Source organism: Talaromyces proteolyticus (assembly GCF_021365285.1).
Source record: "Talaromyces proteolyticus strain PMI_201 chromosome Unknown BGW36scaffold_1, whole genome shotgun sequence".
NCBI classification, from domain to species: Eukaryota; Fungi; Ascomycota; class Eurotiomycetes; order Eurotiales; family Trichocomaceae; genus Talaromyces; species Talaromyces proteolyticus.
This window is the reverse complement of record NW_025764277.1, coordinates 1,058,889-1,077,985: the sequence shown is the minus strand read 5'-3', so window position 1 is coordinate 1,077,985 and position 19,097 is coordinate 1,058,889. Positions and strand designations below refer to the sequence as shown.

The following is a 19,097-nucleotide window of genomic DNA, read 5'->3' as shown; positions in this document are numbered from 1 at the left end:
TTATTCGATCGCGAATAATAAGCACCATCAATGACTCAAATAATTTTTATACCCTACATCTCCCCTCTAACTACCTCATATACCGGAGTGTTGGTAACAACACGATCGCGAAGCGAACGCTTAATGAAGCCCATTACGCGCGCATGAGAACAACCACCTCGAGTCCCTGAAAGCATCTTGGCGACACTAGCATCGCCGTCATCTCACAATGGCGTCCTGGAGCTTAATTGGAATTATCGTCGCGGTGTTGGTTATCAAATTCAAGCCTGAATATTCTGTGCATGAATCGTATTTCCTCACTGTCCCTGCTGCAATCTTGATATCATGGATCCTTCGGTTCATATACAGTGCTATTTTGTATCCGGTATATTTCACGCCGGTTAAACACATCCCCACGCCGCCGGTGAGTTCTCAGAAGTCACCCATAACTCTCGACAAAGACAATTCTTTCTAACAAACCAAATAGAACCGATCATGGCTGAGAGGCAACACCGGAGTCCTCACTCTTAAATTTCCCACAGATCTAGCCACAAAATGGATCAAGAACGTGCCAAACAGCGGGCTAATACGATATTATGCCATTGGCAATCTCGAACGAGTGCTTGTCGTTTCGCCAAAGGCAATTTCTGACCTTCTAGTCGCCAAGAGCTACGACTTCATACGGCCAGATATTGCTCACATCCAGCTTAGCACCATAACGGGTGAAGGGCTATTGGTTGCTGAAGGGGATGTACACAAGGTTGGCCATTCCATCAACTATATTTCTAATCATAGCCAAGAATACAATTTTGACATATATCTAGACGCAACGCAAGACGTTGATGCCGTCTTTTTCCTACCGGCATATCAAGGACCTATACCCAATCTTCTGGAGCAAAGCCATCCAAATGGTAAACGAAATCGAGAAAGGGCTCCCCAAAAACGGCAACACCATTCAGGTCAGCACCTGGTCAAGCAGGGCGATGCTCGATATCATCGGGCTGGCCGGAATGAGCTACGACTTCAACTCCGTCAAGGACCCAACCAACGAGCTCTCCGGCCATTACTCGAACCTTCTAAGTACTCCATCCGGGTATCAGCGCATCGTAGCCACATTCTGTCTTTTCGTAATCGGGTTCAAATACTACACGAGCATTCCAACCCCATACATCAGAGGAATGCTGCACTCTGTTCAATGTATCCGCGATACCGCAAAGCAAATTCTCCTCGAGAAACAAGCCAAATTGAAACGCGGCGAAGATATCGGCATCGATATCCTTTCCGTTGCTATGCGAAGCGGCAACTTTTCAGACGAAAACTTGATCGATCAGATGATGACTTTCCTCGCTGCAGGACACGAAACTACCTCAACCGCATTCCAGTTCGCAGTTTATGCAATGTCCAAACACCAGCACATCCAGACTCGTCTGCGTGAAGAACTGCGGGAGAAACTACCTCTTTCGCTTCTAGTCGAGTCTAAGGATGATGAGGGATACAAAACCGAGCCTATCCCGGCGTCGGCTATTGATAACAATTTCCCTTATCTCAATGCGTTCTTGAATGAAGTCCTTCGCTACTACCCCTCTGTCCCGTTCACGTCCCGCGAGGCCGCCCATGATACGACTCTGGCCGGTCAGCATGTCCCTAAAGGCACCAATATCCTCATTTCGCCGGAAATCATCAACAAAGATGAGGATCTCTGGGGTGCGGATGCCAAGGTCTTCAACCCTGATAGATGGCTCGCAGATGCTGGCACCAACAACAATGGTGGCAACAAAAGCAATGGGGGTGCTATCAGCAATTACGCGTTTGGCACATTTATTCACGGCCCTCGAAGCTGCATTGGCCAGGGGTTTGCTCGTGCTGAACTTGCTATCTTTGTAGCGGTGTTTGTGAGTAAATTCGAGGTTGCTTTGAAAGATCCAGAAAAGAAACTGGAAGTTAGGCAGATTATCACACAGGCGCCGGCTGATGGGGTTGTGGTGAATTTGAAGGTGTTGAGCTAGTATATTCTTAATAGCCAATATATTGTTTAGGTGTATCCATTCGAATAGGTATCGATACAAGAGTAACCCGAAATTATCAGCGAAAGAATGTATAATACACTTTTTGAGTTCGCGAGAAAAAAGAGAGCTTTTTTTTCATCTCCTCTTGTACTTTCTTGGATCCTTCCTACTCATCTTGACTTTATCCCGCGTTCCCTTCCCACCTTCCCAGAACCCACTGCCGGCTTTGCCAACAAGTACATGTCGACAGATACCACAGTCTTCTGGGCGATATATTTGTTCGCGGGAGCAGAAACCACTACGGTACTGTTAGATCACGTCGTTACCTAAACCTAAGAATCAAGGGCAAGGGAAGTTAAATCTTACCATATCATTCGGTTAGCATGTTCGTTAGGATGGTCTGTGGCTGCGTCGTGACATCTGAATGTTCAATAAGCATGAATGTACCAACAGATACATCAATACAGTCAAAGATAAAGCAGCGTACCGGTCACATGGAAAGACCTTTGCGCAACAACTGAATCTATACATTCGGTATTCATTAGTCCATGTTATAAACAAAGAGTCATGATGTAATATAAATCTTACCGAAACCAACGATAACTCTTCCCATAATGAGCACATCTTCCCCGTCGAGGTAATTCTTGGCCTGCGGTAATGCCTAAATTTTCCTTGACCTATACCCAACGAACGAGTCAGACCGACAGATGCCACAGGTTTCACATACTAATATTTACGAAACATACCTTTCTCCGAGGCGCCGCGATTCGATGTTGTGACACTGTAATTTGAATATCAGCGATGTGCTCTGATCTTATGACAAGAACGAGCTAATCTTACATGCAGATGGCCCGATCATCATGAACTTTACTTCAGGTATCTTGAAATCTGTTCACACCAGCCTCAAATTAGTATATTATTAATCAGCGGGAGCAACAGTGGGACTGGAGAGTAAACAGACTCATTTTCCGATGGCACTCTCGGCAGCTTGCCACGACGCTTGTACCACGTACAGCGACCAGTCCGGGGGCAGGGAATGGGGTTGAGCATTCGGAGCAGGTCGGTTGAAAATTGCTTGATTAAGGAATTTCTTCATTAGCAGAAGGACTCTAAAGTAATATCATGCGATCAAATTGGGTGTTATATCGCTTAAAAGGATGGAGTCGGACCTCCCACCCTCTTGTGGAACGGTAAGCTGATGTGTCAACGCAGATTGCGTAGACGGGGTTGGTCAAGGACACGGTTCTGTGCTACCTACCTTGGCAGCAGATCAAAAGCCGTACAGCCTTCGAGATCCAAGTATCCGGCACGCTGGGATGTGGGATGCATGAGTTCGCAGCGAAACGCTAGGTAATCTTTCGTCAGTGAAGGAGAACGCTTTCCTTTCTTGGCAATGTGTTTATCATGTTGAGAAACTTGCTGGCTTATTTCTAAACATACCGATATTAAATGAGTTGGCGCATTTCCTGCACGACTCAACTCTGACCGGCGATACAACACTAGGGTCATTCGTAGGCTTAATGTTCTTAATGTCGGTGTGTTCTTTGCAACGTTCGCACCTCACCGTCACAGACAGTATTTTGGCCTCGAGCAACTCGATGCCGAAGAGTTCGAGACCAGGGAAATTCAGTGCTATACCGCGGGCCATTGAACTAGCGGGTGCAACTGTTTCAGGGACCAATGCACCGCCTTCTTCGTCATCATCGTCTTCGGAGACGTCCTCGTAGGATTCGCTATTACTCTCACTTGTGAAGTCATCGTCAGACTCGGTCCTCGCTCCTGGTCTAGGATTAGACCACTCAGGTGGTCGAGGGATGACTTTGAGGTGTGGTCGGTCAGTGTCAACAGTCTCTACGCCATGCTCTTGGCGTTCTTCATCCGCCAATTCGTTGTCGGTAGTAATACGGTATTCTTCCTGAGATCCCCGATCTGGTATATTACCTGACACTGGGGTGTTGACAAGAACTTGCATATTATGCGCGAGGTAGTTGACTTGAGCCATCAAGGTGACATGAGGTCCCTTTTCCACCCATTTCTTAAATCCAATCTCTACAGCACGAGCTTCAGAACCATCCACTGCTTGGAACTCGACCGAACTAGTTTTCAGCGGATAAAGCGTAGGTACCAGCAGCTTGATGGTCTTCACCGCCCTTAGATTAAAGGGAAGCTGCTCCCGCTTGCCAGGGGTAATTGGTAAAATGTACGAAACGCCATTCGTTGCCCTTTTATACAGCGGCAGTCGATTGAGGCGTGCTTCGAGTTGCCTTGTTTCTGAAGTTCTTGTCTTCTCGGCTTGTGCTCGCTCTTCAGGAGTATATTGTACTGTTGCCTGAGGTACGGCTACGATCGACTGTGAGGGTCGAGCTGACGAAATTTCTGTATTTGTTTCGGCCGGTGGAGCTGATAGTGGCACAGAAGTACTACGATTGCCTGAATTAGCCACAATCTTGATCGTCGGAGCCTTTTCAGCTGTGAGAAAGCGTTCCAAGTTCCTGTCAAGATTGTTCATCAAACCAAGCAAAGTAATTGAGCGCCGATCTTTCAAGGCCGCATCGACAAGCTCGTCAAACCCTTTTTCGACATTGATTTGGAATCCTCTAGGCATGTCAGGATTGGTCACCGTCAATGTTGGTTTTCCTGACGTAGGCCATGCATTAGGAATATGCAATAAACACATCAATTTCGTCAGGTCGAATGGAAAGTCGGGGTCTGTGGGCGCCATTCCAAAAGAAATCTTTGTCCCGGAATCAATTTCTTCCACATTAGGATGAAACCTCCGCGTTAGTTGTCCAATTTGGAAGTTCCTAGGTGAATCCTTCTGTGCCTTGGGAACAGGCTTTGGAACCCCTCTAGATTGAGATGCATAGAGTGATCCCCCAACCACATGGCTTGTGGTGGCAGATACATTTCCAGTTTCAACCGAGGTATCGGCTCCGAAGGGAGTTGCGTGCAAGTAGGGGCAGGCATCACCACTTCGACAACCTAGAGAATGCGCTTGTTAGGAAGTAAAATAAATTAAAAGCATGGCGAACAAGTCACAAGGGGGTAGGGTCAACGGTCGCAACTGAATTACCGCTCATGAGACATGATAAAAAACCATAAGATATTTATCAATAATACAAGACATGCGTATCGATCAAGACAGCGTAATTGAAAAACCACATCGATGACTCAGACATTCATACAATAATGATAATAAAGAGGTAATATTATCGATAGTGAATGTAGCTTTTTCCACTTACCCTTTTTTGTGACATAAAACCGACAAGCCACTTGCCTACGATTTCCATGTGGATGGGTGGGTCTCGTTTCGTGCATTGAGGCTGCAGGATCTGGATGTTCATCAGCGCTTGCTGAGTTGGCAAGCGCCGTCGTGCTCGGCTGGCCTATATTGAGCTCTGTTCTATGGGTTAGCATCTGACCTTGTGATCAAGCAAAATTGCGAAAGGGTACGGGCCGCCCGAGAATCTGACAGGTACAAGAAGTCTAGGCACAAGCACAGTACAAGCTATGTCCGAGGGTAAGTCACGTTGAATGTAACCGCAGTAATGTGGTGCCTGTCGCTTGTACTCGTCATTGTCACTGCTCTATCATCCCCCCCTCCTCTTCTCGCTCAGCATGAAGCTTCGCAGCTGAAGTGGCGGGCAGCCACCTGCGATGCCGCCGATGATACGAGCAGTCGATGTGGTCGATTGGACCAGAGGATTGATTGCTGATGACATACTGCAACGGGGGAAGCATATCAAGCAAGGAGGGCCAGTGACAGGGCAATAGCAGCAGATTAATAGGCGCCGAGGGAACGAGAATGTGACGACAACGAGTGCAGTGACAGTCTCAAGGGGGAAATGCCTTACCGCAGATTTGGGCCCCGGGGCTAGAGCTGTCACTTGACTGGGGGTGCTCCATGGGGGAGGGGCTTTTGCAGCTAGCTATCAGTTATAATTAGCAACCCTGCATGCTACCTCAGTACTTCTGGCCCAAAAACATCAAATTGGAACGACAGAGACGGTCAGGCTGCAGACAGCGGCAACCTTACTCATCCACTGCGCGATAGAAACTCACAGGAACGAATACCGGCTGGATAAGGAATAGTAGTGTCCTATTCACCGATCGAGATGTACCTACCTAGTTAGGCTTGGGGAGCAAGGTTGGTCGAAATGCCAACAAAGCAATCCGGTGACCTGCGATCGGCGCGTCGACTGTAAGTCAGGTCCGTCAGTCACTCGAACAAAGACGTGCGCTGGCAGGCTGCAGTGATCTCCAGGCGACGGGTGTCCGGAGATAGGCGATGGCAAATGTTGTGTCGAATTCTCCTCTACTACTCCGGGCGGCAATACTGATAATTGCTGTTGATTGATGCCGGGCGCCGCTGGATCTCGGGACAGCGTCAAGTCGTCCACGTGAGGCGGATTATTGTGTCAACCACGATTAGTGATGGTCATTGGCACGGCGGTGATTTTAATAATATATTCTTTTTTTAATTCTCTTACAGCCATGGGTGCCCGCAACGAGTGGGTCGCATTCGCCGTCCACCAGCCATGAACATGACGATGCATGGATTGGCGATGAGCGAGTATGACAGACAAAATGACCGCAGATGACTCAAAGTGAGGAGCCTCTTTGTGCAGTGTTCATGTTTGTTCCAGGAAGGCGAAGGTACGGCGTTGACGGGCGCTGATTGGCCCGCCCCGCGATCAGTCATGATGAGTCTACTGCTGCCACGGTTCTCAGGCACCATGGCTACGATGTCCGTTATGGACTCTTACTAATAGAATTAGGGCACGGCGTGTAGTACTCGTTGATATAATTATTATAACGGTAAATGTGAATGATGATGATCTCAAGCCACCGTGGCGCGCTTCTCTTCTCCAGCTGATGAGGCGACAGCGCACCTCATCATTGCGTGGCTATGAAATCAGACCGTTGCAGAAACAAGATCGCGTCTTCCATTCATACTGTACTTTACAGGGTCAGTCCCCCAGCTGTATCATTTAATAAGATGAGTAATAAATTTAGACGTCTAGGAAATTGTGTAGTAGTGTAGCTCGTGAGTAATACTATAACGCACGTGACTTGTCTGTATGTATGGTATCGTATCGAGGAATGGCAATACGCATGATTGATACTGATGTAATTTACCTCGCGATCACTCAATACCGAGTACAGACTGCGCACAGAGCTTCAATACCAGCCACAAAGATGTAAAATGATCTCTGGCGAACCACATCGCGTGGAACCTCGGTAGATACAAAGCCAAGTGCATCAGTTGGTCTTTTCCTGTGCGACCTGGTCACATTAATCACTTGCAGTATTTCAATTAAGGCTGGCTAATGGACAAACAATAACAAGAAGTATTCCCGTGCCGACTGCGATCAATTGTTACATTTTACAAAGTCGCTATACGTCCACGTAAAAGTTCCTTCTCACCGATGCTACATAGGTACGTACAAAGTCGCATAGTAGGGACTAGTTTCTAGTAACCCGCCGGTAACACATCAAGCAAGTATTATTAAGAAAATACACAGGTATCCCCGGATATATCCCTGGAAGGCATTTCCCCACTGGCGCAGGAAAGAGTAAATGAAGAGAAAATCTCAGTCAGAACTCGTGGCCATCGATGATCCATCAGCCACTCCGACAAGGCACCCGGGGACCACATGTCGGATCCGAATGCAACGCTGGAGAACATCTCCACCGCGACGAAAATATTTAGGAGCAGGCGCTCGCAGTATTCTAGTCTCAACCTTAATCAGGCACTGATTTCCGGGTTAATATGAATTATGTGTAGTCTTGGTGGCATAGTTAGATAGAAAGAGAGCACAGGCGCACAGGCAGAAATATTGTTTCATAGGGCAACCAGCGACGGCGGGCGTGTCAGTGTATTTGGAATAGAAATAGTTACTCCGTAAGGTGCTGTGTTTCGCGAGTCTTTTCTCTCCTTACGGAAATAGACTCAGAGTCTCAACGGGCGCCAATTTTCCGATTGGTGGAGAGCTACGCGCGTCAAGAGACAACTCCAAACACGAGTGTCTGCTATAATACTATGCTCTATCGGTAGTTGTGACTTAAACTTTGACGAGAACATTCACCGGCGAGATCCAATGCTGACTTTGTATCGCGTGGTTATGAAGCCAAAAGACAAAAAGACAGATGTATTGCCTTCTCGTAATGATACATACCCCGCGGCCGGAATACACGCCATTATACAACAAAAAATACAGAGTCTCGACTAGGTAACAAAAAATCAGATCATGACATAATTATACAAAAAAGCGACAAATTGATATGAATAAGCGGTTTTCTTTCTGTTAAATTTTTTAATCCCTCACCGCCAACCAAATGCCTTCGCAGGGCTGTTGCCCCTCCTTCCCGCCGTCCATGTAAGCAGGATGTATATATGATGTTTTCTCCCCCGCACGGGAGCAGTCACAAGACAAGTCAGGTTTTTTATCTTCCCCAGAGGCATCCAGTCTCATGTTTTCTCCGAGCCACTTGCAATCGATTGACCGATATGATGATGGTATTAATTACTTGGAAGGCCAATTGATCTAAAGAACTTACGGGAATATCCTTGCAATCCGTCTGGTAATCAAATAAAGTCATTGTGTAATGCTATTGCTCAGGTTGGTCTGGGATGGTTACGTCAAGAGCTGATGTCTTGCTTTTTATCGTACGATAATCTATCACGAGACTAATATAATGCAGTATATGGCCTGAGATCTCCAAACATATCAGATCTGAGGCAAATTTTAATAATTCTTCTTATTCTCATTTTTATTCTGTATACTATTTCCATAAAGGCACACATGCATCCACAACTGCTTCACTACTGCAAGTGATTGGGATAAGGCGTTCACTAGCTACAGATTCACCGACTTTCAGCCATACTTCACGCAAGGACGACTCTGCTCCGGAACGGACAGAACCAGTTTGAGCCTCTCGCGGCTTGCTGGCCGTTCGGTCTGGGCCTGGCATGTGGAGAACCAATGTTAGCACTAACAGAGTTATGTATGGCGCAGACAAGTCAGCCTGCATGTCTCAAGACGCCAGCATGGGTGGAGCTTAGATATATGTAGATGAAGCGTTTTTTCTTGGATGCCGATCACGCGAAAGTTGGAAGCCATAAAGTTTATGATGCATTGCCTTATGTGGCGTGTGGAAGCTTTACGAGAGCTTTGATCTGTATACTTTTATTGGTGTTTGGCGTTTTATTGTTATGATAACGCGTAGCGTACGGGCCAATTGGATGTTGGCGGGGAATTCCCCGACTCTATATGCCTTGTACTCATGGATAATGCTTGAATCGACCTTCTAGCCCATCATGCATCATAAACTAAGCATACTGCATGCAACATCCCATCCCAGCTTATACCTTCCTGATCAGTCGACTATCGTGTTGAACCGATAACAATGAGAAGTCGATTATTAATGAGAATAGCACATGATATTAATAGTGAAGTATCAATCTGATGCTTGATAACAACAATGTACGACAAATCAACATTAAATCATATCGTCACATGCGATTTCCCATCCTGGCGGCAAATCTGGCCAAGGCACTCCTCTGTGCGACACTGCGAGCAAGGTTGTTTCTTGTTTGTCGCACAGATCATCTTTTAAATCTGTAGTTTAAAGCCAGAAGTGAAAGGATAAAGTAGAAAAAGAGGGGTGGGAAGAAAAGAAAATGTACCTCGTGGCACTGTGTAACATGAATGCTTCGCTGTGATTGAGCACTTGTTCCCGACACACACTTACACACCGTCAGTTGCAACTTGCGCCGTATGTGTCACTTTGAAGGTCCGACCGAGACTGGGAGCATACGACAGCCGTGACATCATTGCTGAAGGCTAGCAAGTTGGGGCGAATCTAGATTCAATTACATGTTTTTAATAATATGTAATACTGTCAATAGTAACCCGTTTTTGTCTTTATTGTGATTGGGAGTAACCTGAACGTACATGGCTGAATACGAAAGGGCCTGAGCATAATACATCGATTGATGCCAATAATCGGTATGCCTGCCAGAGCCCGACCGTTTACTTTTTACTACGTATATCCGCACCGCCACATCATCATCAAAGCTATGACTTTACATTTTGAACGCGAATCGGCTGATCTGCGGAATCGAATAAAAGTTTCTTTTGGTTTTCCTATTACTTATTTCCAGTTTTATCGTCTGGTAGCCCCCTTTTCTAGCGCGCTTCTAGAATCAGCAATGGGGACGAGAAGAGAAAAAGAGGCAAAAATGCTCCATCTTTAAAATCGGGTTCAACCAATAAACAGTCACCTCACGCTTTTCTGATAGGTTACCAGTCCATAGTGAATGGCCTTGTTAATCCCCTCCTATTTCCCCTAGCTAGCCATTGGGACGGTGGCAGGTGACTAGACTAAAACAAGGAAAAACAGGAGATTACCAGTCTACCGATCTTGGGTAACGAAAATCGATTGGGCATCAAAATATTTTTAATTATTTACGCTTGGCGCTTTGTTTAGCAAGGACGGCGGCGGAATGTGCTCCGTCAACCGTCTTATCGGGCCGGATGTTTTATGGCACCCACCGTAGCATTCACTCTATGAAAATTTTTCTTAGTTTCGGGAAGCCGACCGACTGCTCGGGTTGCCGCCGAAGCGGTGTGTATAGGATGGTTTGTCGGCATGCTATCCTCCTACATCTAGGTTGGGAATATTAAACATTGAGTATATTCGGAATTTCTATGATAAACCCGACAGCTTGTAGATTTAATTGTTATGAAGACCCTGCGGGGTAATTTGACAGCGATGCTTGAATATCAGAATCAACCAATCCGTTGTTGATAGCTGTCGTAAAGAATCAAACGCAACAAAAATAATCGCTTGCCATCATCCTACCTATCACATTTCAAAACAGGCACGGTAAAACGCGCAAATTCGCCATGGTAAGGGCATATACCAATACAAGCGCATACATCTCACGAAAACGCGAATGCGGTTTCATCAACACCAAATATTACCGGTGAGTCCGGATTTCTCGTGCGGGGAGGAATTTTTTTATTCAGTGGACGCTAGTAGTCAATCTAGTTCGGTCCAAGACGGACGCCCCTGAGGCGCAGTAGTCTGGGTGCTTGCGAATTTATGGAGATCATTTTGTAGCCTAAGTCCTAGACCCAATGTAGTGGAGTTGGAGGATCCATATTAATAGTCAGGTTGTCGCCAGTCCTAGCAAATCAGGGATGAGATAAAGAAAGAAACGTAAGGAATAAAAATAAAATAAAAACTCTACAGTTGCCACTTGCCACAGCTACAGCGATGTTGTCTAGATTTGTTTAGGGCTAAAGAAGGAAGGGGGTTACTGTTTCGGGCAGGTTTGGTTTTGCCGCAATGGGACAGCAGTCGTACTTAGGGCAAGCCAAACATAACATCGTAGTGGCGTCACCAAATGATGTGCCGCTTAATTGAACAACAATCTATCATCGGGAATACTTCGGGTTTTATCTCATTTATAATTAGTTGTATATAGACTCTATAGTTGTAGACTTTTGCATTTCTTAGACATCATGATGTTAGCTCACCGTATATGATATTTGGCTCCCCTAGACGACTCCTCGCTCTTTTCCATATTGCATCACCAATAGCTTTCCGTATTTCTATGCTATGCACTCCTCAAGACCACTAAACAGCCTTTTGCTAACATACCTTTCTCGATATATCTTTCTTCAGATCTTTTTTGCTAACTTTCCTTCCCTGTTTGCCACAGAAATCCCACAACATTCCGTCAACCTCCGATCCAAAGACGCCAAATTTCATCTACAGAGAAAAGTACTACAGCTCACGGTGGCATGGCATCAATCGACTGGGCAGAGCCCATGCTACGTTCCTGAGGTCTAAAGAATGGAATCGTGACAATCTACCTCGACATGGCCCATTCTTACGTGGCCCATCTTTACGGTTGTTATCTGGAAGCCGAACACTTCGAAAAACGCTTGGAGAATCTACAATACAAGCGGTAGGGCGTCGGCATTCTTCAAGACGCTCCATGGGAGGGCTTCGTCAATTTTCCCGACAAAAAATATGAAGTTGCTCTTGCTGCCAGAGAGTGTTACGATGCTTGGCATAAGTTAGAGGGGACATCAAAACATAAAGAGATCACCTACTATGCTCCTGAAGAATGCTCGAGATTTGTGACTATTCAGCATTTGTTTGTCTCCATAGCACCCAGGGCACTCCGTTTTATCAGAGACGTAAAGGAACCGAGAGTTGTGAGTGTTGTGTTGGATGGCGATTATAAGTCGCTGGGGCTTGCTAACTCATTCGCTACGGTGTGCTTCCGTACACATTACGCAGTCTATGTAGTATCACTAATAAGGCAATAACTCTATACTAAATTCCGGTATATCTAATATTATCTTTCTTTTCGTTAGTGCATGTTTTTCGGCCCCATGAACATATACCAATTACCATCCATCAAGTTACCAATTAAACAATTGGCTGACTTCTACAGAGATGCACAGCTGTAACCAGCAGGTTACAAATCCATTAAATTACCCAGATTTTAACCAAATATCTAGTTAATTATACTCAAAATCCGTAATTCCTCCATGTCATCCATTGACCCATTTCAGGTTTTCATCTCATAGTTACTCGTCGACTCACCCCAGTCTTTCCAATATATCAATGAAATGTTAACCAGATAATTAGTCAATTTAACCAAGAATCACATTCTCTCGCTGTCAGTTACTGACTCATTTAATCCTTTCATTGTTGCTTCTTGACTCAACCCAGCCTGTCTGATCTGTCAAATGCTAATCAAGCAATTAGTCAGTTCGATTCAAAATTCGCATCCTCTCTTCTTCATATATTGACTCATGTAACCATTTCATTTTTAGATATTGACTGACTCCAGTCTATCCAATAAACAAATGAATTTCAACTGATTAATCAATCAGTTCAACTCAAAGTTTAGCAATACCCACTTACCTGCTCTGACCTGACTGGGTCTTCCATTTATATAATGAGTCAAGGACGCAATATTTAAACAAGACAGATCTTCTAATTCTTCCTGATCTTTCAACCCCTCAAAACACTATTCATCACCAGACTTCCACTTCGAAATTCTCAAAAGCAACAATTTAACTCGACCCAAGTACCAGAAGACGGTAAACTTCATTCAAAATGGATCAGCAGCAGCTTCAGTATCCAGAGCTTCAGGCAAGTTCCAAAGCCATTCTCTTCTACTAGCCTTAGCCTTGCGTCCAAGTTTACTATGAAAGATGGAACGGTGTGGGAGCAGAGAGTTCTAATATTTAACTTTAGTGGAATCCTCAAGAGGCCGACTGTGGTGTTCCGCCTGGACATGTTAATGTCACAACTCTACCTTACGTTCCTGCTAACTGGAGCGTATTACATTCAGAACCGATTGACTTTTCGGGATTGGGTCAATTCAATCGACACAGTAGTCGTCCCCAGTCCCCATTGGATAAATGGGGAGGCGTGGCACGTGTCCAGGTCGGGTGTAATGCTAGGTGCTGGCAACATCTCGACATAGCTAGTTCGATTTCAGCACCTCTTCGACATGGAGATATGGGTGTCGCGATAGTCACACTCTCTGAACTGATATTTTCCCACATAAAACGTGAGTTTACGCTCACTGAGGTAGCTAGTCACGTCGGAGATGCTTTCCAGCAATGGCGAGATCGGGAACAAGGCTTTGACATTAGGGTATACATCATCGGAGCAAGTTATGCTGTGCCTGGCAAGCCATCAGAGAGCCGTATTGCGAACGCCTCCCGCGTGATGGCAATAACAAAGCAAATATCAAACTTCACAGGTAGTCTCTCCGGCATCAAGGCCAGCATATCTACGGTTTTTTATCGTCATGAGGCCAATGACGAATATGTATCCACTACAGTTCATGTCTTGTCTAGAAGGTGCTATAAAGATTTGAGAGTATACAATGTGGACCGGCAAACAGACTTGTGGATCCAGGGGGTGGACACTAACATCTTTTATGAAACCTTGCATGGGGATTCTTCAGCAATTTATCCTCCTGTGAAGGCGGCAATTCAACCTGAGAAGTACGAATTGGAGGTTATGCGGGCAATGTTCCCGGGATGGGAACCGCCATCAGAGTCGTCAGAAGAGTCACCACAACAGTAGACATACTCATGGGCAGTCTCGCCAACCTATCGGCAGAGACAATTGGACAAGTGAGCAAGCATATATGGCAGAGGTGATACAAACATTTTGAACTCATTTATGTACCAAGTAAGTTCATTAGACTTATATATCCAATATATACCACATATCATTAACAATCTGTTCATACTCAAACTCATACATGTATTAAGCGCATTTTTAGAGTTAAAATTCTAATACATGTAAATATCATGTCCCGTTGACTCTCTGTTAACAGTCACATTTGATACTCAGAATTTGTATCATAACCGACAAGTTATTCGAATGATAACACAATGACTATCTCGTCACATTCATAAATGAGATATTCCAGTATCTGTCTATTACTCATTAATAAGATGAGTCAGAGGACCACCTGTTAACGCGACAAATTTCACCTCCTTGATAACTTTTCTTCTCTTCCTCATCTACTACTCATCAAATCCTTAGTGAGCTGCTCTTTGCCGGATAACTATTTCAAACCCATTACGGAATCCACACACTCCTGCTCAAATCAAGTACAGAAGACGGGAAACTTCATTTTAAAATGGTTAGGCGTGGGAAACTCGGAATGGAGCTACGTCCAGATCCTGTCGACCAAATTCCAAATACAGACTCCACCGCTGCAGTACCATCTGGGTATTATGTCAATCCAGAACCACTACAGGACCCTGGAATTCCACTGGAAGAAATGGTAAGTTCGAAGTTTCATTATTCATACGACGATAGCCTTGTTTAAAAAGTTCAGAGTCAAGCGATACAAAAAAAATGGAAGCAGAATATTCTAACGCAAACTTCCAGTTGGATCCGGAATCTGAGAAAAACCAGCTTGGGGTACCCTTTGATATGCCGACTACAGAGCTGTTGGCTTCTTACGGAATGCCTGAAGCTCAGGAGGATCTTCATCCATTTATCAAGTTTGGTTCATATTGTGTCTCAAATGCCAAGGCTTATCACACACTCAACGTGACCGCTGAGAAGGGTGATATAGCTGTCGCTATAATTTCAGAGACGGCATTCTCATTAGCACATATACCAAGCAAACGAGCTACCTATGAGACTAAATCTATATTCGAAGAGTTTAAAGCTGCATTCAAGGAACCGAATTCCTCACAGATGAGGGCATATGTCGTCAGTGTAGTTGACAAAGGCCGCCAGATATTCAACATGCGAATTGTAGCGGTAGTCGCTCACTCCCTACTTAAATGCGGCATTGAAGAGCGCAATCTACACACTATATTTGGTGCTAGCAAACGTCCTGTCGATGACAAAGATCTTTGGGTTAAGGTTTTTTCTCCTCTAGCTCCAGCGGTTTCCCCTTCGGAGAAAGAGGCGAAAATCAAAGTAGATTTAGCAATTGCTGACAGTCTTGGTGGTAATTTATATGGGCTATGGCATAAACCTGGTCCTCATCGTAGTGTGAAGAAGTTGATGGAGTATATAGGTTGTATAGATCAGGACGAGTGGAAATGGCTGGAGATGATGAGAGTGAAGGAGCGGCTTAAAGAAATAGAGGGGCATGAGAAAGAGGTGGTAGAGGAAAATCAACTGAATGGGGGGAGAGAGCAAAAGCGAACGACCAATAAGCATAAGCAGAGACACCCAAACAGAAATTATCAGCTGGCACAGGAAAGTGGGGAGGAAACTCAACAAGCACAGGAGAATATGGCGACTCCCAAGTGGCAAGGAACAAAGGGGAGGGAGAGGGAACGAGGGGGAGCAGAGAGGAGACACAGGAGACATGTTTAACACCTTGTCAACTATTTTTCTCATACCAATATCAATTCTTGCAGCCCACCAGCTGAGCTGAACTACTAGTATTCTATTGGCAGGTTTTTCATTGGAGTTAGATGGCTAGTTAACACAAAGTAATTATTAATATTCATGACCATCAAGATATTATCAATAATCTTGATTTGATAATTCGCATTCTCATTACGGTTTATTTATGATTGAATACACATATAGTGGGTCAAAATGCGAAATCATTCGGATAACTACACCATGCTTACTGTCAGCTGGAACCGTGTTACATGTATCCTAAAACAGTTTGCTCCAGATATAGCTCTCGAATGATATCGATATTTAGACATTTTCTGAGGCATCAATCTTAAAAATTAAATAATAAGCATGCGTATAAAGTAGTAACCGTGATAGTAATTCATCTTGAGCCGCAAGGAATCGAGATAAATCTATATAGTCGTTCAATTACTAGATAACCTCGAGTCATACATGTACTTTTACCTCGAAAGGCTGAAATACCATTCATTTGAAACGACTTGAGAATTTCATCATCTCCCTGTCCTTTGCCGGCGTTTTTAATTTCCCAAAATTCAACCATTCAATATTTCATTTCTCAAAAACGCTCCTAAATATAGAAGACAGATTGGGAGGCATTGGCAAGATGCATATAAGTAGAGCATAAACCTATTTCTGCTAGTTGAACGCTCATTATTTGGCCTAAAATAGTGTTGGGATATTCCTATGGATCAAGATCCAAACGAGGGGTTCAAGTCTATAAAATATAAAAACCTACCCTATGAAGTAATTTGGGCGTAAGCGGTATTCTGGTATGGGAATTTTCAAGAACCAAAGAGAAGAACGAAGTGAAGGGCAAAGAAACTTTATTATACAAATTGGAGATGTACTGGAAGCCAAGCGTCCCATGCTCTGAGTTGAAAACCGGAAATATATTTGAATAATGGTGATGACCGTAAAGCATTGCTGAGATTAGCTATATAAAGGTGGGAGAAGCAAATTACCAAACTAAATGATTCATAGGTCATCGACGGAACTGTCTGTTAAAGTGCAATGGCGAATACCACACTTTGCGACCTAATAGTCCTAAGTAAAATGTATAGTAGTCGCAGTGACTAAAAAGGTCTCAATTAATAACAAATGTACCCTCCTAGTATTATATCAATGATATTAGGGGTTGATAGTAAAGACAACAGAGATAAACATATATCACAGGTACTCAGGAAGAGTCAAGAAACTGGCCAATATCTTGTCTTCATATACATTATTATACCGGTCTACAACGATTCAGATATACATAGGTGCTGTACCACCCATTAATCATCACCAAGTAATAAGGTTTGTGGTAAATTCTACTTTGATGAATGAAAGAGGCAACAGATGAAATATCTCACATGTGTCATTTCTAGATTTTTCGATCGCCTTTAGATATCTACATGTAGACATTAAAGTTAGCCGGCGCCTGTATTTAACAAAATATTAGTCACTACTTCTAGAGGCTCATAGCAGAAGAGAGAAAAACGGCCAATAAACAAATGCGGCAGCGGGAATGATCAAAGACAATGTCCAGAAAAATATAAAGATGTATGTAGCAATGCTCTTCTGAAGCTATGGATTATCACCTAAGCTACTATACTTTTGACATTATGAATGCAACACCATTGTTTTCCGTATTGCTCTATCCATATGTCGATTTAATTGATATATATTGGCCGATTAAATCTCGATATTATTGCTAAACTGATTACACAAGATACCATCTAGATTTAAACATCAAGCTGGTCGTTATGTTAAAACTACATCAGATCGCCTATACTTTAATATACGTAACCTCCTTACAAAATACATATGCTTACAAAGTTACAAATATTCACCTGGAACCATTAAAAGTTCATCCGATTCGAAGTTCAAACTTAATCATATCTTCGAGCACCGATAACCCTGGTTATATCTAACTTTATAATCGGCTTCTAGACCTTTAGATGATCCAATGATTACAGTTCGACTACATAACGCGCATTCCGGGGCAACTCCCGAGTGGAATATTGGTACCTCGAACTGACATCATCGATTGATGTAGGTGGATATCAGATATTATCTAGGATGGAATAAAGTTAAAAGCAAATCTACGATTTGATCAAACAAATTTACTACTAGCAGTATTTCCATATCTGGATGTATTCAGAAAATAAACACGGAATAAGGGCTTCTGGCCTATCAACAAACCCAATACTATATACTATTATACTATATACCTAGCTTAAAATCAACAAAAAACACCAACCAATCACCAATCCATGCACATCCCATTAACATTGTATTTATGCCCTTTCCACCGAAGGAACACAAAACAGCCCCCATCCCACACCCACCCTCGTGATCATCAACGCATACCTAGCTCTGCCAACGCACAAACCTTCCCAATCCCCTCAATTCTAATGAATTACTTTCCACAGCCGCGACAGCCTCATCATCTACCAAGCCAGGCCTTGTTCCAGACCTCGCTGGTTCGAAGCCGAATGCCGCAAGTGGACGCCGACGCCTACGCCCATCCAGTCTGGTGATCAAACAAACCCACATCGCGTATGTCGCCCACGTGCGACAGCACCCCAAAAAAAAGGGGGAAAGGTACGCTATCTACTGCTCCTAGCGGCTAGCGGAATCCGCCGACCTGCCGGATACGGTAGGTTGATGCTATTCCTTATCAGTGCGACTAACACTACCGACAGTATGTACAGTAAGTAAAAACGACATTCACGACGATATGCAGTGATAATTACACCTTGTTTTCGGTTCTAACTTGTCCATAGTTACATCTAATATTCGATCGGATTATACTTATAGTAAGTATTAATTATGTTGATACGGGGTGAAATTGGTAAGGCGATCTGACCACCATTCCAAACCCCATCACCATGCACCAATACGACTGTCGCACACCTGCATACCTGTAAGAAAGTGAGAGGAATGCATATCTGACTCCATCTTACAAGTTACACATATTCGTCACGAGCTTACTCAGAGCAACGCAATAGTCACCGAATATATCAACATTTTAACTGTTTGTAGTAGCAGCAATGTCTTTTGAACGGTAAAGTTCTCTCCGGAAATTATGTCCGGCTGATTTCGCCGATGGTAATTATCAACCCCCTACAATTAATATTATTACATACGTCAATGCGTTTTGGACAGGGTGTCCTAGTC

General features: G+C 44.1%; 5 protein-coding genes across 5 annotated transcripts; 4 read left to right on the top strand and 1 right to left on the bottom strand.

Moving 5' to 3' along the window:
- Positions 1-208: 208 nt before the first annotated feature.
- Positions 209-1,985, top strand: BGW36DRAFT_353471 (putative cytochrome P450; the record flags this gene model as incomplete). The annotated part of the gene is made up of 3 exons (XM_046213438.1): positions 209-403; positions 467-739; positions 804-1,985. 3 exons carry the CDS (start codon positions 209-211, stop codon positions 1,983-1,985), a joined length of 1,650 nt encoding a protein of 549 aa, XP_046077665.1.
- A 67-nt stretch (positions 1,986-2,052) lies between these two features.
- Positions 2,053-5,402, bottom strand: BGW36DRAFT_434742 (uncharacterized protein; the record flags this gene model as incomplete). Its single annotated transcript, XM_046221403.1, has 10 exons — positions 2,053-2,283; positions 2,352-2,405; positions 2,473-2,508; positions 2,574-2,662; positions 2,732-2,766; positions 2,826-2,873; positions 2,947-3,059; positions 3,244-3,331; positions 3,426-4,967; positions 5,228-5,402. The coding sequence occupies 10 exons, from the start codon at positions 5,400-5,402 to the stop codon at positions 2,121-2,123; spliced, it is 2,343 nt and encodes a 780-aa protein (XP_046077664.1). The 3' UTR covers positions 2,053-2,120.
- A 5,734-nt stretch (positions 5,403-11,136) lies between these two features.
- BGW36DRAFT_366704 (uncharacterized protein) lies at positions 11,137-12,420 on the top strand. Its single transcript, XM_046214772.1, has one exon. It carries the CDS (start codon positions 11,616-11,618, stop codon positions 11,847-11,849), a length of 234 nt encoding a protein of 77 aa, XP_046077663.1. The 5' UTR covers positions 11,137-11,615; the 3' UTR covers positions 11,850-12,420.
- An 804-nt stretch (positions 12,421-13,224) lies between these two features.
- BGW36DRAFT_421619 (uncharacterized protein) lies at positions 13,225-14,117 on the top strand (the record flags this gene model as incomplete). The annotated part of the gene is made up of 2 exons (XM_046219597.1): positions 13,225-13,239; positions 13,275-14,117. 2 exons carry the CDS (start codon positions 13,225-13,227, stop codon positions 14,115-14,117), a joined length of 858 nt encoding a protein of 285 aa, XP_046077662.1.
- A 565-nt stretch (positions 14,118-14,682) lies between these two features.
- BGW36DRAFT_353468 (uncharacterized protein) lies at positions 14,683-15,884 on the top strand (the record flags this gene model as incomplete). Its single annotated transcript, XM_046213437.1, has 2 exons — positions 14,683-14,829; positions 14,865-15,884. 2 exons carry the CDS (start codon positions 14,683-14,685, stop codon positions 15,882-15,884), a joined length of 1,167 nt encoding a protein of 388 aa, XP_046077661.1.
- Between the last annotated feature and the right edge of the window lie 3,213 nt (positions 15,885-19,097).

Bases quoted from the DNA above. Each gene is read 5' to 3' on its own strand.
- BGW36DRAFT_366704 (XM_046214772.1), top strand. From the start codon at position 11,616: ATGCACTCCTCAAGACCACTAAACAGCCTTTTGCTAACATACCTTTCT.